This window comes from Eretmochelys imbricata, chromosome 5 (genome assembly GCF_965152235.1).
Source record: "Eretmochelys imbricata isolate rEreImb1 chromosome 5, rEreImb1.hap1, whole genome shotgun sequence".
Lineage (NCBI taxonomy): Eukaryota > Metazoa > Chordata > Testudines > Cheloniidae > Eretmochelys > Eretmochelys imbricata.
This window is the reverse complement of record NC_135576.1, coordinates 68,371,144-68,387,358: the sequence shown is the minus strand read 5'-3', so window position 1 is coordinate 68,387,358 and position 16,215 is coordinate 68,371,144. Positions and strand designations below refer to the sequence as shown.

The 16,215-nt window shown below is 39.9% G+C and overlaps 1 protein-coding gene across 7 annotated transcripts in view; it reads left to right on the top strand.

Moving 5' to 3' along the window:
• Positions 1–16,215, top strand: part of FBXL17 (F-box and leucine rich repeat protein 17) — a 490,032-nt gene that overhangs the window by 288,663 nt on the left and 185,154 nt on the right. Inside the window, exons 7-8 of one of the 7 annotated variants that reach the window (XM_077817285.1) lie at positions 4,101–4,176; positions 5,897–6,401. The exons of the other annotated variants lie outside the window; for them this stretch is intronic. Coding sequence (XP_077673411.1) covers positions 4,101–4,173 — 73 coding nt within the window. The 3' untranslated portion in view covers positions 4,174–4,176; positions 5,897–6,401. Of the gene's footprint in view, positions 1–4,100; positions 4,177–5,896; positions 6,402–16,215 lie in introns of those variants that run through there. 7 annotated transcript variants of the gene reach the window in all.

Here is a 16,215-nt window from a genome sequence, read left to right as displayed (position 1 = left end):
AATACTCAGAGGTTATGTTCTCACTTACCTATCTATTTAGTCATTTAATAATTGATGCCCTGCACAACCTCTATGTGCCTCCATGGTTTTTTTCAAAAGTTTTGCAAATAATGAACACTGAATTATGTTATTTTTGTTATTTCCATCTTATGCATGTATTTATACATGATTGTTATGTGTTTATAATATATATTAGGGCTGTCAATTAATCGCAGTTAACTCACACACTTAACTCAAAAAAATTAAGCGCGATTAAAAAAATTAATCGCTATTAATTGCAGGTTAAATCACACTGTTAAACAATAGAATTGAAATTTATTAAATATTTTGGATGTTTTTGTACATTTTCATATGTATTTTATTCTGTGTTCTAATTCAAAAAAAGCACAAAAACAAACCTATGTAAAACTTCAGAGCCTACAAGTCCACTCAGTCCTCCTCATTCAGCGAATGGCTAAGCCAAACAAGTTTGTGTAAATTTACAGGAGATAATGCTGCCCTCTTCTTAGAATCATAGAACATTAGGGTTGGAAGAGATCTCAAGAGGTCATCCAGTCCAACCTCCTGCTCAAGCAGGACCAATCCCAACTAAATCATCCCAGCCAGGACTTTGTCAAACCAGCCATTTAAAACCTCTAAGGATGGAGATTCCACCACCTCACTAGGTAACCCATTCCAGAGCTTCACCATCCTCCTTGTGAAATAGTTTTTCCTGATATACAACCTAACCCTCCCCCACTGCAACTTGAGACCACTGCTCTTTGTTCTGTCATCTGCCACCACTGAAAACAGCCTAGCTCCATCCTCCTTGGAACCCCACTTCAAGCTGCTATCAAATCCCACCTCACTCTTCTCTTCTGCAGACTAAATAAGCCCAGTTCCCTCAGCCTCACCTCATAAGTCATGTGCCCCAGCCCCCTAATCATTTTCGTTGTCCTCCACTGGACTTTCTCCAGTTTGTCCACAATTTCTGTAGTGGGGGGCCCAAAACTGGATGCAATACTCCGGATGTGGCTTCACCAGTGCCAAATAGAGGGGAATAATCACTTCCCTCAATCTGCTGGCAACACTCCTACTTTTGTAGCCAGCATTGCAAGGTATTTATGTGCCATATATGCTAAACATTCGTTTGCATCTTTGTACTTTGGCCACCTTTCCAGAGGACATGCTTCCATGCTGATGATGCTCGTTAAAAAAAAATGTGTTAATTAAATTTGTGACTGAATTCTTTGGGGGAGAATTGTATATCCCCGGCTCTGTTTTACCTGCATTCTGCCATATATTTCATTTTGTAGCAGTCACAGCTGTTGACCCAGCACATGTGGTTCATTTTAAGAACAATTTCACTGGTATCTTCTTTGCGTTTTGTCAAATCTGCAATGTAAGATTTCTAAAGACAACTACAACACTCGACCCAAGATTTAAGAATCTGAAGTGCCTTCCAAAATCTGATCGAGACAAGGTGTGGAGCATGGTGTCAGAAATCTTAAAAGAGCAACACTCTGATGCGGAAACTACAGAACCCGAACCACCAAAAAAGAAAATCAGCCTTCTGAGGGTGGCATCTGACTCAGATAATGAAATTGAATATGCATCGGTCCACACTGCTTTGCATTGTTATCGAGTAGAACCCATCATCAGCATAATCCCCTTGCTGAAATATATTTTACTGAATATCCTAATTTTGAAAATATTCTCTTTTATTTTTTTTAGGGTTCATTCTTAGTCTTGGCTGTTGGCCAAGTGGGATCTGACTAAAGCCTTGTAACATTAAACAGAACATTAAAACCATGGTTTCCAACCACCGGTAGGGGTGCTATTACTGGTGCTACAGCTTTAGTGACTGCTACTCTATATTTCCTCTTCATGCCATAACTTCAAAGATGAGCCGGGCCTCTCTGAGACAATTTCTGTCATTTAGGGGTTTTACCCATAAACAAACAGAGGTCATCTGAAAGCCTTCCCATTGATTTCAGTCAGCATTGGCTCAGACCCAATCTCGTACAGTTTCCTGAAAAATTTAGGAAACACTGCATTGAGGCATTTCTTTTGAGGAGATAAATTAGAAAGAATTACCCAGAGTTTTCCAACAAATACTGTATTTGCATGAAGAGAGGGAAAGGGAAGATCACATACATTTTGAGCCTTAGCAATGTGGGCATAAAAGCTTAATTAATCTGATATTACCACAATATATTTTTCTTTTATTCATTTACCAAATAGGACCTTATGTGAAGCACTACTCTATGTAATAATGTTCAAGATTATATTGATGACAGATGCCATAATGATTTAGAGTAAAGCATTCCTGTAATTCCTTTATCTGCTTCCCATTTCAAGAGCATACTCAAACCATATTAAATTGTTAACTCCTCATATTATGTAAGTTGAAAAACATTTTTGGTAAGAGGGGGGAATGGGATATTAAAAACAATTATTTTACATTGTAGATAAATCACCTGCAAAAAAAAGTCTGGATGAGAAAACACGGGTGTTTTAAGTTACTAAACTTAAAACACAAAAAAATTAAAAAGGTTGGAGAGAGGACACTCAATGGCTTAGAAAAGTGATAATGAAATATAAAACTTTTCTTCTGTCTCCAGCTCCCACTTCAGATTGATGTATTGGGAAGCAAGATGTACCCAGAGGAAGTCAATATGATGCTTCCCAATTCTTGTTTGGCTGGAGCTAGGAATTTTTCATCCCAGTGGGCATTTTCTCTTCTCCAGGCTCAGCTCCACTGCAAGACTGTCAACCCGGCAGATTTACTTTTTAGGTTGTACAGTCCCACTTAAAATTTCTCCTTAGCTGATTGCATGTCAGCTCAGAAACAGCCGCATGCGGTATTTAAAAGTAGGTGGATGCACTGAAGTGCCACTTGGGGTAAAGAGCAGCCACTGTGTAGTTAAGGAAGCTCGTGTAGTAGCTGGGTCAGTGGTTGTCAACCTTTTCTAATGTGGACTCCTAAAAAATTTCAAATGTAGGTGTGGACCCTTTTGAAAATCTTAGACATAGTCTGTGGATGCCCAGGGGTCCGTGGACCACAGGTTGATAACCACTGTTCTATGGTAACAACAACCTTTTCTGGGCCCTTAGACATAGTCTGCAGACCCAGGGGTCCATGGACCACAGGTTGAAAACTACTGATTTAGGTTCATTAGTTCTGAAAGCTGTTTTCCCATGAATAGAGCTCTCATTATGCCATCTTTAAGCCTGACATGAGAGAGCCTTCTAATGCAAAGGCTTTTGAACCAAAAGATGCCTCTGTTTCTTTTTTGTGGATTGTTTTCCAAGATTAGTATTGGGAAACTGCTCCTCCCCTCTGAGGCTGCTGTCATGTGGAATTCTGCAGGGTTCCATTCCATCACCCCTCTTGTGTAAAGTGTATAGAGAGTTTTTCAGTGCATTAGTCTGGAGACTGGGCTATGGTTTTTCAGTACTATGATGAGTCTTGATACAAGGCTTTACCTCTCCCTCACCCAATCTTATTCAATGTCTGGGTAAGATTTGGGAAAGAATGGGCATTAGCTGGCTGAGACTTCGACTAGACAAGACCGAAGGGATGTTAATTTGGTAGGGAAAAAAACCAGAGGATATAGCAAGAATTATATGATTCCCATTGAGGGGGTGTGTCTGTTATTCACAAGTCAAATTCACAAACTAGTATTCTTGTGAAAAGTGGGTGCCTACTTGACATCACTGAAGACTGAAGTCTTCCATCCATAGAACAGTTATAGTACAGAATTCTAGACAATTACTACTTGTAAGATAGCTCAACTCCGAGCTGGGGAATAAAAAGACATTTCTATGGTTGTTTAGGATTTAAGGTTCTTAAGGGTTTAGAGGGTTTCAGCCTCATAGGGTATGTCTACACTGCAGTTAAACATTGATGGCTGGCCTATGTCTGTTGACTCGAGCTTGTGGGGACTGCAGGGCTATAAAATTGTGATGTAGATGTTTGGGCTCAGGGACCATCCCACCTCATGTGGATAAAAAATTTTATGGAAGATTTTCAATAACAAAATATTGCTGTGTTTCAGTACCTACTGGCAATAAAATGCTTTCATAACTTTCAAAGGTTTTTTCAATGGTTTCAACAGCTTTGTAAGAGAGTCCAAAGGTCTACGTTTCTGTCTAGAAGCCTCTTACTGCACAAGAACTCAACAGTCGTGACAGGTAATATCAGCAATATGGAGAAGATTAATTTCACTCACTTTGATTACATATATCAAACAAGATCAGATGGTAGCAACTTTCTGTCACTATTCAATAAAATTGTTTCAGGCTGGTAATCTAATGGAGAACAACTCCATAACCTACTACCAACCCTCCAAATTACTCAGTCCCACTGTGAAAAATTATTTTTTCTGTTTGGTGGAAATTCTGTATTGGCTCTCATTGATTCAGTCTACGAAGTTTTGTTGATTTCCTTCTAATCCACATAATTTTAATGACAATATTTACTTTTTTTTAACACGTCCATACTATGATACATCTGTCCAAAGATTTTTTTTTTAGAGAAGATTCAGCAGGATCAAATTAGTTATATGTCCATAGATTGTTTACTACCCTTTTGTCCCAAAATTGTAATTTTTTTAGAAACCCAACTTGTAAATTCCTATAATTGGTAAGCGTGAGCACAAAATTTTTTTTGCTTCTCCAGTTGGTGCACTTTAAGTGATTTAAAACAGTTCCTGTTAGCTATTGCATACTGAATCATTTCTTGATGACCAAGTAATACATTACCACCAATTTTCTCTTTGAAAAATTTAAACAGCAGCAAGACATTTAGGATGAACATCTAAGATTACATTTCCCATTTTTCAGAAGATCCAGCATGTCCAACACTTGATCCTAATTTAATCCACTCCCATATTTTAGTGCAAGCTGTTTTTAAAATGACATCTATTTTGTTTAGCAAGGAGAGACATTCAGTCTCTTCTCTTACACCATGCTTGCTTGCATTTCCCCCTTTTTCCTCAATAAATCCTTTGCATAAATGATCAAGATGTGTCTCTAAGGGGACAATTTGAACATTAAGAATTCCTAACTCTCACTGTGTAGGATTTTATATTCAATTTTTCTTCTTGTTTCTGTTGTTGATATTTAATTTCATTTAAAATAGTAGTAGTGTTTTAAGTTTTGAGTGCAATTATATAATCTGCTGATATGGAACATTGTACATATTGGTGAACTCGGATCTCTAGAAATTGTTGTATTTTAGTATGTCTAATTTTCTTCCCCATGTGTCCTCTAGCTTTTTATGTGGCGTTTTCCCCCATAATTCACACCAACATGCACTGGGACAACTTCTGAGTCCCAAGTCTTAGCCAGCAGTGTGCAAAGCATATATATGAAGAATGGGTTTGTAGATTTTCTACTGCTGTGTTTTGAGATTTGTGGTGACGGTTAACAAGGCAGGGGTCTAAATAATTTTTCTTGTGGCAGAATAGAGAACTGAACTATTAAATGTTTCAAGTTGATTTATATCATAACAGTAACATAAAAGCCCATGTAGATTTACATATTTCCCTTGAACTACTAGTGGTACCATTTGTTTTTATATAATGCTGTTTGAATTCAGATTATCGAATTCTACACGCTGGCATCTATTTCAGATATGTTTATTTATTATCTTAGATATGCTTAGTATTGTATCCCAGGAAAAGTTTACCACACTTTCAGCTTTACTGGCCATTATTTTATTAGTTTTGCCAGTTTTTAGTATTATTTATTTAATTACTAGTAAGTATATATGATATTCAATAATTCATAGCTGTTTTATTATTTTATTTATTTTTGCATCTCTACAACAAATGGGAGTGCTTTGTAAATGACATTATTTGATTATGATAAATATGAAGGAAAAGCACTGAATTAACTATTATTCTTTTAGGACAAGATTACCACCTTGAAATCAGCCCTGAGTAAGGGGCAGAACGTAATAATGTTGTGTTGCCCCAGAAGCAGAACATAAACAGAATTGTGACTGAAGAGTCACAATTTGGTCACTGGTTCCCCCTTGCTTAATGTTTTTCTTATGTTAACATTTTAGATAAACTGATCAGAACTAACACTGGTGTTTTTTGTTTTTGAAAGTTTTAAAAATCTATTTTGGTATGACAGTAAAACTGAAGTATCTAGTGAAAGAATTTTGCTGTTTTTCGAATCATAACTGCATGAAGCAAAACAAGCCTAAGTCTTGGATTTATCTACAATTAGACAATCCTTGATGTGTCATATTATAACTAGTCTTTTTATTATAACCCACTAATAAACTCGCTGGAACTCCAGCATCAGGAGTATACTGGTTTCTGTAAGAGTGGGAAAGTTTACACTAATTGTGAATGTCAGCCATTCTAACATGTAGTCCAGAACCAGTGAGGTGCTTTGTATTGTTTCTGTAGTAATTGAAAGGGAAATTAAAATTTTGTGAAGTCCAGTTGTTTGAGGTTTACAGGTTTTTTAACTCGACTAATATCAAACATTTTATCAATTTCTTGCGAATATTTGTTCCTATGTTAACTTATAAAACAGATCCAACTTCAGAGATGTTCCTCATGCTTTCTTTGAGTAAAGCTATGGAACATTTAATTGCTTGCACCCATTTTCATGGATGCATGAACTTGCTAGATGAATACCATCAGAGCAGTTATTTCTGCAATTATCCTTGCTCCTGTTTGTATGCAGCCCTATACTTCCTGAACTGTCTGTGGCTGCATGGGGGTTACAGTCCTCTCCCTGACAAACAAAAGTTTAAAAATAAAAAATACCCGAATGGGGAGTCAAACTCTCAAAACTCTTTCATCAAAGTAGCAAAGATTGCTTTAATTCATGGAGCCACAGCACTCCTTATGAAGACTGCCAGATCTTGCTTGAAGGAGCAGAGAATGAAATGGGTGTGGGTGGGACAAGAAGCCCATTTATTTATTTTTAAATAAATACTTCATATGTTTATAGTTTTTATAGCATTTATGGAGTCATTGAAATTAGAGATGGAAAAGATTTCTCTGTTAGTTATAGCCCATTGCCCTACCTTTGCCAACTTGTTTTCAAGTGTTTTTTATAATGTAGTTTTTAAATGACCACTATTTAAACTATTCCTCGGCATGTTTCCTGATAACCATCCTGAATTTTCCTTTGCTGAATTTCATCCCATCCTATTTATAAACTCTTAGAGTATCATTATAGACCCAGACAGAGATCAATTATTTTCTGAAAGTCCACATTTCTTGGTCAAAGTATAGTCAAGGTCTAGACTCCAGAGAAAATAATACAAAAATAGTAATAATAATGATTGCAATAATAATACATAAATAAAAAGATTTTGTGATCCATTGAAAAGCATCTGGTGTCCGGATTTGACCCGTGATCTGCCTATTGATTACCCTGGACCCAGATTTTTAAAGGTATTCAGGCATGTAGGAATTGACTGTTAATGGAATTTAGGCTTCTATGTGCCTAAATCCTTTTTGAGAATGAGCTTTAGGCTCCTACAGGAGTTAGGTGTTGCAATGCTGAATGCAGTAATGCCTGAATACCTCTAAAAATCTGGCCTTAAGTGTCTAGGTAATTAGAAGACTTATATCACTGAAGCACCTGATAACCTCCCAAGTATTTATGGATTTATCCTCCACACATCCCAATGAGGTAGGAAAATTTCATTATTCCCATTTCACTGATGCAGAACTATCACCCAGAGGAATGAAGTGAATTGCCCAAAGTCAAATAAACCAATTTTCCTGAGTCCCACTGCAGTGCCTTTAACCACAATATCATTCTTCTCTCTCTGTCCCTCAAATAGGTATACACTACTACCCATCCTGGCTCCTAAATCCTCCTTAGTGATCATTTAGACAAGCTACACCTATTTATTTATCTTCATTTTTTTGATAAGTCATCCCACTAGACAATCATTTTTATTGCTCTTCTCTGAATTCACACCAAGTGTGTCAACCTCTTCCTGGTTGCCCACCCATCTTAAGTCAAACATTATAATGTTATGCTGTTCTGCCATTACTGCTTTCCAAAATTTTCCTAACATTGTATACCTTTGTTTTGATTTATTTTTTCCTCACTGTATTACTTTGCATTTAATGGGTTCATTCCCATTGAAATTCCAATTGCTGCTTTTCACATTATTTGTTTGTTTCATCACATTCATAACACACTTTCCTTTTTTAACATTAACTTTTCAGACTTTGAACTTAAATAGTGGATTGTTCCACTAAATTTCAGGAGTTAAAACTTGTAGTTGTTCAAGAGTGTTTTCTGTTTGGCAATGTATATTTGAATTGTTCTTTCTAATTTGCTGAAGGTTTTTGTTTGTTTAAATCATTGCACAGGACAATTTAGCTGATGTAAGCTAATGTACAATGATGCTTTATTCTGAAGACAGGGTTACTTGCCTAATTAATTGTGCTGGCCAAGAACAAGAAAAAAAAAGTAAAGCATTCGTATTATTATAGGTAAATTAACATATACCCATATCAAATCTGTGGTAAATGTTTAAAGGGTCTGCTTTTAGTACACTAAAGGGAATTACACTGATATTTTGATAACAAAAAGAACAAAGATTTTCTTTTTAAAAACTGCAGAATTAATTGAACTGATGGACAGTAGATGCTGTGTTTTAAAAAAAAAAAATCTATAGAAGCAAAATCCTGTTTGCTGTATTTATTATTGGTTTCTGAAATAAGCAATGTTTTATTAGTGCTGGATCTGGCACATGCCTGGATATATGATGTACAAGCTTTTCCTTTAAAGAACAGCTGAATCATGCTTTCTGCTGACCCTTCCTGAAAGCTGTAAAAGAGTATGAGATTTCTCATGTTCCCACTTCAGGATATAAACAGTATAACTGCCCACAGTAAAGTTACCACAGAGCTCTTTATAAGCAAGCACATTTATTCTTAAGGTAAAAGCATTACATAGAAAACATATTTAAAACAGTCAAAGAGTCTACATTCATGCTAATAAGCTTGCCAGAGATCACCCCAACTCCCAACCAAGGCCTCTGGCAGGTGAACAGTACTTCAAACCCCACCAAGGGGTTTTTCTATGGTCACAAGTTCACAACAGCTGTTAGCTCAGAAGAAGCACATTCATGAAAAGTTTAGTCCCCTCTTTATAAAACCTGGGTCTTTAATCTGGGATAAGTAATTTGTAAACTGTGAGTTTCTTCTCAGAGCATAGCTTCAAAAGTCTGGGTTTTTGCATAACCGTAGGATTTTTCATTTGCATACACTTCTCCCTAGAGATTTCCTGGGAAACCCACTTAACTTTAAAAGTTCACATTGTTTCATATAGTCCTTTGAAGCTCATAACGCTTCCCAGGTTTTACATTAGTCAGAACTTCTCTCTAGAGATGTGTCAAAGTCAGATTCAGGACTCACATAATTTGTCAGACCACTCTGTTTATTAGCAAAGCGCTTTGCCAATGCACCCAGATATATGAGCCCTTCTCTGAGACTCAAGCTAACTTATTTATACAAATAAGCCAAAGCCAATTTAACATAAGAGACAAAAGGAAGCAGAAACTGACAAATATACATACATATCTTATTTGCATACTAACATTTACCAATCTCCTAGCTCAGTAGGAGCTCTAAGTTAATTAGTTTGAGGACCCATTGTCTCACACTCCTTAATGTTTCTCTTTCTGACAACTATATTTCAACAAACCCTTCAAGTAGCATTTCTTTAATGAATTATAATTTCAATATAATTCATTCTACTTTCACAATCCCTCCTTTTCGTCAAGCTACGCAATAACCAACAATGACTGGGTTCCACATATCAATCGTTCTTTATCTCTTTGTTCATCAGTGATATTTAAAATCATCAAATTAGCACTCTGGTTTGGGGCAGCTATCTGTGCAGCATGCCTGACACAATTTTGGATACAACAGGAAAGTAACTGAAAACATACAAAAATTATTAGGATTCCAAACAGGAGAGTTAGGGCTCCCTGAAACAACCAGTTTCCTATGCCAGAGAAATTGAAAAGGTTACTTAGCCACTTCCATAAAGAACTTGGCTGTTCGTGCGGAAGATATGCGATTTGTTCTCAGTGGCTAGCATGATCTATTACCTCATTGGTGTTGTCTGGTATATACACACAGCAGTCTTTTCCAATGAGAGCACAAGTTCCTCCTTTTGCTGCCAGCACTATGTCCAATGCCTGACGGTTTTGGAGGGCCATCTGTCGGATTGCCCCTGTTTCTTTGGCCAGGGCTCTTAAACTTTCTCCGGTTTCATTTGCCATTATTTCAACTACTGCTTGTAACCTTAGGAGCCTTTTTGCATGGTGTATTACTCCCCCTCATGGTATGAAGGAACCGCCAATGGCCTCTTCCCAGGTTAAGGGGCTTATGTTATTTACATACCATTGGGCATCTGTTAAGTCTCTTCTTTTTCACCTGAAATTGCGGATGCGTTCTCGAGGGAAGGTTCCTAGCACTCGGAATTGGGGAAGAGTCGGGCGGGATAACAGATTCCTGACCAATTAGCTGGTAGTGCGGTATAAGCTCTGGTCCCACACACCCAGTGTTGGCCTATTAAGGCCGGGAAGGGTCGGTTGCACCCATTTGTCATATAGGTGTTTGCAAAGGAGGAGGAGTATCCCCCACAGGGTACAGGGTAATTCTCCTTATGAGGAGTGGTGTTATTTGCATGACTGTAGGGGGAACATGAGATTGATTTCTCTGTTTGATCCCAGATTGAGAAAAAAAATCATATCTCCATACCCGGCCCGCCACTTTTTAGTTTTGTTTGAATAATCCCATACACCATTGGCCACAATATGCTGAAGGCAACGGCTTTTCCCCAGATCCAGCCCTGTCCCATTACACACCCAACACCAGTGACCTTTTCCCTCCACCGCACTTATCCATTTAGATGCATTTATTCCCACCGCTTCCCAAATGTCATTGCTGTTCCATATTTTGTTAAACGGACGAGGCCCTCCAGTGAGGTTTGGGGACTTGAGTGGGATAGCCAGGACAGGAACACCAGTTTGAGAGTGGGCTGGGATGTGGCTGCAGACTCAGCAATTAGAAATATTAAGGGTCTGAGGTATCCACACCTGCTGCTGGATAAAAGAATTATCATCGTGGTCTCCCCAAACCGTAAGATACCAGCAGCCGAGAAACAGGCAGAGGCGCATGTTGGAGGCAAGGCTCTTCTGGTTCTGACAACCTCAACTGAGGGAACCGCGGTTTTACACCCACCGGGTTTTTTTCTTTTCTCGTCTGCTTCTGGCAACCCTTACGAGAGCATAGATTGTAAGGTATTGCAGACTGTTCCTCTACGTCTTCTTCTGGAGTCAAAATTGACTCTGCGTTGTCCTGAGGTGATGATTGGTTCTCTGGGGATGGTGCCTTCTTACACTGTGAAGCATGTATCCATGCTGCGATGCCAGATAGTTTAACAGCCGTCTGTGTAGTAAGCAGTACCTGATGAGGACCCTTCCACCAGGGCTCCAAGGAGTGCTTTCGATGATGGTGCTGTACATAGACCCAATCACCTGGCTCGAGGTTGTGGCAAGCGTCGGAGGTGGGTTCCGTGGGCCAGGCGGCTCGAACCTGTGAATGGAAGTGACTTACAGTTGCATTAGTCCCTTGCAATACTGAAGAAGCGCACTGTGAGTCAAGTTCAAATCTGGAACGGGAGTAATGGTAGTCATAGCTCGCATAGGGCGTCCCATAACAATTTCAAAGGGACTTAATTTATTCCTTTGGGATGGAGTGGATCTCATGTCCATAAGGGCTAATGATAAGGCTACTGGCCAGCTTAATCCTGTAGAGTCAAAAATTTTAGCAAGCTTATTCTTAAGTACACCTGTCAAGGTTCCTCCCCCACTCTGAACTCTAGGGTACAGATGTGGGGACCTGCATGAAAACCTCCTAAGCTTACTTTTACCAGCTTAGATTAAAACTTCCCCAAGGTACAAATTAATTTTATCCTTTGTCCTTGGAATATCCGCTGCCACCACCAAACTCTAACTGGGTTGACTGGGAAACGTAGTTTGGACACGTCTTTCCCCCCAAAATCCTCCCAACCCTTGCACCCCACTTCCTGGTAAAGGTTTGGTAAAAATCCTCACCAATTTGCATAGGTGACCACAGACCCAAACCCTGGGATCTGAGAACAATGAAAAAGCATTCAGTTTTCTAACAAGAAGACTTTTAATAGAAATAGAAGTAAACAGAAGTAAAGGAATCACCTCTGTAAAATCAGGATGGTAGATACCTTACAGGGTAATTAGATTCAAAACATAGAGAATCCCTCTAGGCAAAACCTTAAGTTACAAAAAAGACACACAGTCAGAAATAGTCATTCTATTCAGCACAGTTCTTTTCTCAGCCATTTAAAGAAATCATAATCTAACACATACCTAGCTAGATTACTTACTAAAAGTTCTAAGACTCCATTCCTGTTCTATCCCTGCCAAAAGCAGCATATAGACAGACACAGACCCTTTGTTTCTCTCCCTCCTCCCAGCTTTTGAAAGTATCTTGTCTCCTCATTGGTCATTTTGGTCAGGTGCCAGCGAGGTTACCTTTAGCTTCTTAACCCTTTACAGGTAAGAGGATTTTTCCTCTGGCCAGGAGGGATTTTAAAGGGGTTTACCCTTCCCTTTATATTTATGACAACACCATTTCGTCTTTCAACTGCACCTGCACTCTGTGGGTGGTAGGGACAGTGCAACAGGTGTTTGATATGCAATACACAGTCCAGGTGTTGAACAAGTTGTCCAGTAAAATGTGTATCCTGATCACTGGACAGAGTAGCAGGAATTCCCTTGGCAGGCATAATATAATTTATCAAACATTTGGCAACAGACAGTGAGTCAGCCTTGCAACAAGGAAAGGCTTCAATCCAATCAGAGAATAAACATACCATAACCAATATAAATTCATATTGTTGACACTTAGGCATTTGTAGAAAATCAAGTTGCCAATGCAAGAATGGTGCTTGAGGCAGACCCCGGAACCCCTGGGCCACTTTTACAGGTTTACCAATATTATGGCTTTGGCAAATGGTACAGGCTGCACAGTGGCAGGCTGCAAAAGAGCTAAAATGGGGGGGCCCACCATCCTGTCTTAGTTACAGCAGAGACCACCCCTCCTTTCCGACATGCGAAACACCATGTAGCAGGGCAGCCAGAGATGGGTAGAGTGAAAAAGGGGCTACAAAGGCACCAGTAGGCGAGCGCCAAAAAGAATCGGGATGTAGAGAGCAACCTTGGGCAACCCAGGATTCTTTCTCGGTTTCTGGGGCAGAGTCTTGGAGCAGGGTGAGGTCAGTGAGGGACCAGGAGGGTAAGAGGAGAGCGGAGAACAAGGGAATCAGACATTTCGACTAGGTGTGCTGCAGCAGCCACAGCACGCAGGCAGGGGGGTAAGCCTTGGGCAACAGGGTCTAAAGTGGCAGAGAAATAAGCCACTGGACAGTTCTTTTCTCCGTGCATCTGAGTGAGAACTCCAAGTGCACACCCAGATTGTTCGTGGCAGAAAAGGGTAAAAGGCTTAGAATAGTCAGGCAGCCCTAAGGCAGGGGCAAAAGCCAAACCCTGTTTGAGGGAAACAAAGGCAGAATTGGCCTCAGGGGGCCACGGCATGGGGTCAGGCACAGAGAAAAGAGTGAGTTCCTGGAGAGGTTTTGCAAGGGAAGCATATTGGGGAATTCATTGTCTGCAAAATCCAGCCATGCCTAAAAACTTCTGGACCTGGCGTGGGGAGCGGGGTTGGGGAAAGCTAAGGATAGCTTGGACGCGGGTGGGAGAAAGTGCATGGGAACCCTGGGAGAGGAGAAAGCCAAGGTATGTGACAGAAGCTTGACAGAGTTGTAGTTTAGAGCGAGAAGCTTTGTGACCCTTATTTGCTAGGGCAGTAAGGAGCACTAAAGAGTCAGTTTCAGAGGCAGACAATGAAGGGGAACAGAGGAGCAGATCATCTATATATTGGACAAGTGTGGACCTGGATGGGAAAACAAGGTCAGCAAGGTCTCAGGCTAATGCTTGGGAAAAATATGACGGGCTTTCAGTATACCCCTGGGGCAGTGTGGTCCATGTGTACTGTTGTCCCTTGTAAGAAAAGGCAAACAGGAACTGGGAGTCAGGGTGAACCGGGATGGAAAAGAAAGCAGAGCACAAATCAACAACAGTAAAATGAGTTGCATCTGGTGGGATAGAAGCCAGAATCTTTGAGAGAGGCAAGTTTTGATTCTGTCCACCTATGGTTTGCCTCTTCCCACCACTGCATGAAACAATCAACCTCTCCTTTTGCCAATTTAGTTTTAGGTTGGCCGAGTTTGCTTTTAAGACGTCTACTCGGTCTTTGTCCCAAGATCCTAACAGTGGCCACTGAATTTTGGGATTCTCCTGAGTTAGCCTAGACCATTTTTCCAGAAATTTACAGGAGTCCAGACCCTTCCTAAAATACATAAAATGAGCCGGTGTTCCTTTAGGGAACTGTCCCGACATAGACATCTGGTTACCCATACAGGAGGACTTTACACACCAATCACACAAGAAGGAAAGTCGGGTTTGTCAGAGCGATGCCCGGTGCAACACACAAAAGGAGCCCACAGGCTACTGCCTCAATCGCCCTTGTTTTCACAACAAGGGTTTTACCCAAGGCGCGGTGCGGCTGCGACTGTGCAGATTTCACTCACTCAGATCGTGGGGACAGGGACCCTTTGGTCAGCCAATCCCCGGACGGAGATGACGCCCAGACTCAAACACACCATAGGGAGGATGGATAGACACAGAGACAAGACAGTCCTCAGTCCGGACAAAACACAGAAATAATTACCTGACCAGATTCCTGATGTCAGATCCCGGGATCCCTACCAGAACAGAGTGGGAACCAACAGGTTCAATGGCGTAGACTTCACTGTGGTCATGCACCCTTCCGTTCTGGCGGAGGACCGCTCGGGCCAAATGCCCAGGTGCCAGCTTGCCACGGCAGTCCTAAGAACAGTCAGGAATCACACGGCCCCAGTGAAGACGGTTGCCATCTCGGTGGAACCTCCAAATTGTCAAAGTCAGATTCAGGACTCACATAATTTGTCAGACCACTGATTATTAGCAAAGCGCTTTGCCAATGCACCCAGATATGTGAGCCCCTCTCTGAGACTCAAGCTAACTTGTTTATACAAATAAGCCAAAGCCAATTTAACATAAGAGACAAAAGGAAGCAGAAACTGACAAATATACATACATATCTTATTTGCATACTAACATTTACCAATCTCCGAGCTCAGTAGGAGCTCTAAGTTAATTAGTTTGAGGACCCATTGTCTCACACTCCTTAATGTTTCTCTTCCTGACAACTATATTTCAACAAACCCTTCAAGTAGCATTTCTTTAATGAATTATAATTCATTCTACTTTCACAGATGTTACTTACAATTCCACAATAATACAAAGAATCATTGAAATGTAGGGCTGGAAGGAACCTCAAGAAGTCATAAACATTAACATTTTTGTTACAATGAACTCATAGATAATCATAGAGTTTAAGGCCAAAAGGGACCACTAGATCATCTGATCTGACCTCCTGTATAGCACAGGCCACCAACACCACCCAGCACCCACACACTAAACCCAAAACTGAAATAAGACTAAAGTGATATGGCAAAATTTGTGAATGATACAAAATTATTCAGGATAATTAGGTCCAAAGCTAACTGTGAAGAGTTGCAAAGGGATCTCACTAAGCTGGGTGACTGGGCAACAAAATGGTAGATTAAATTAAATTTTTATAAATGCAAAGTAATATACATTGGAAAACATGTTCCCAAGTATACATACAAAATCATGAGGCCCAAATTAGTTACTACTGAAGAATGAGATCTGGGGGTCATTGTGGATAGATCTTTGAAAACATCCACTCAAGTGTTAGCAATTGTTAGGAAAAGGATAGATGATAAAACAGAAAATATCATAATGCCACTATACAAATCCATGGTATGCCCACACCTTGAATACTGTGTGCAGTTCTTCCCATCTCAAAAAAGATATGTTAGAATTAGGGAAAGTACAGAGAAAAGCAACAGAAATGATTAGGGATATGTAACAGTTTCCATATGAGGAGAGATTAAAAAGAATGGGACTGTTCACCTTTAGAAAAGAAATGATTAAGGTGGGATATGAGAGGTCTATAAAATCATGAATGGTGTGGAGAAAGTGAATTAGGAAGTATTATT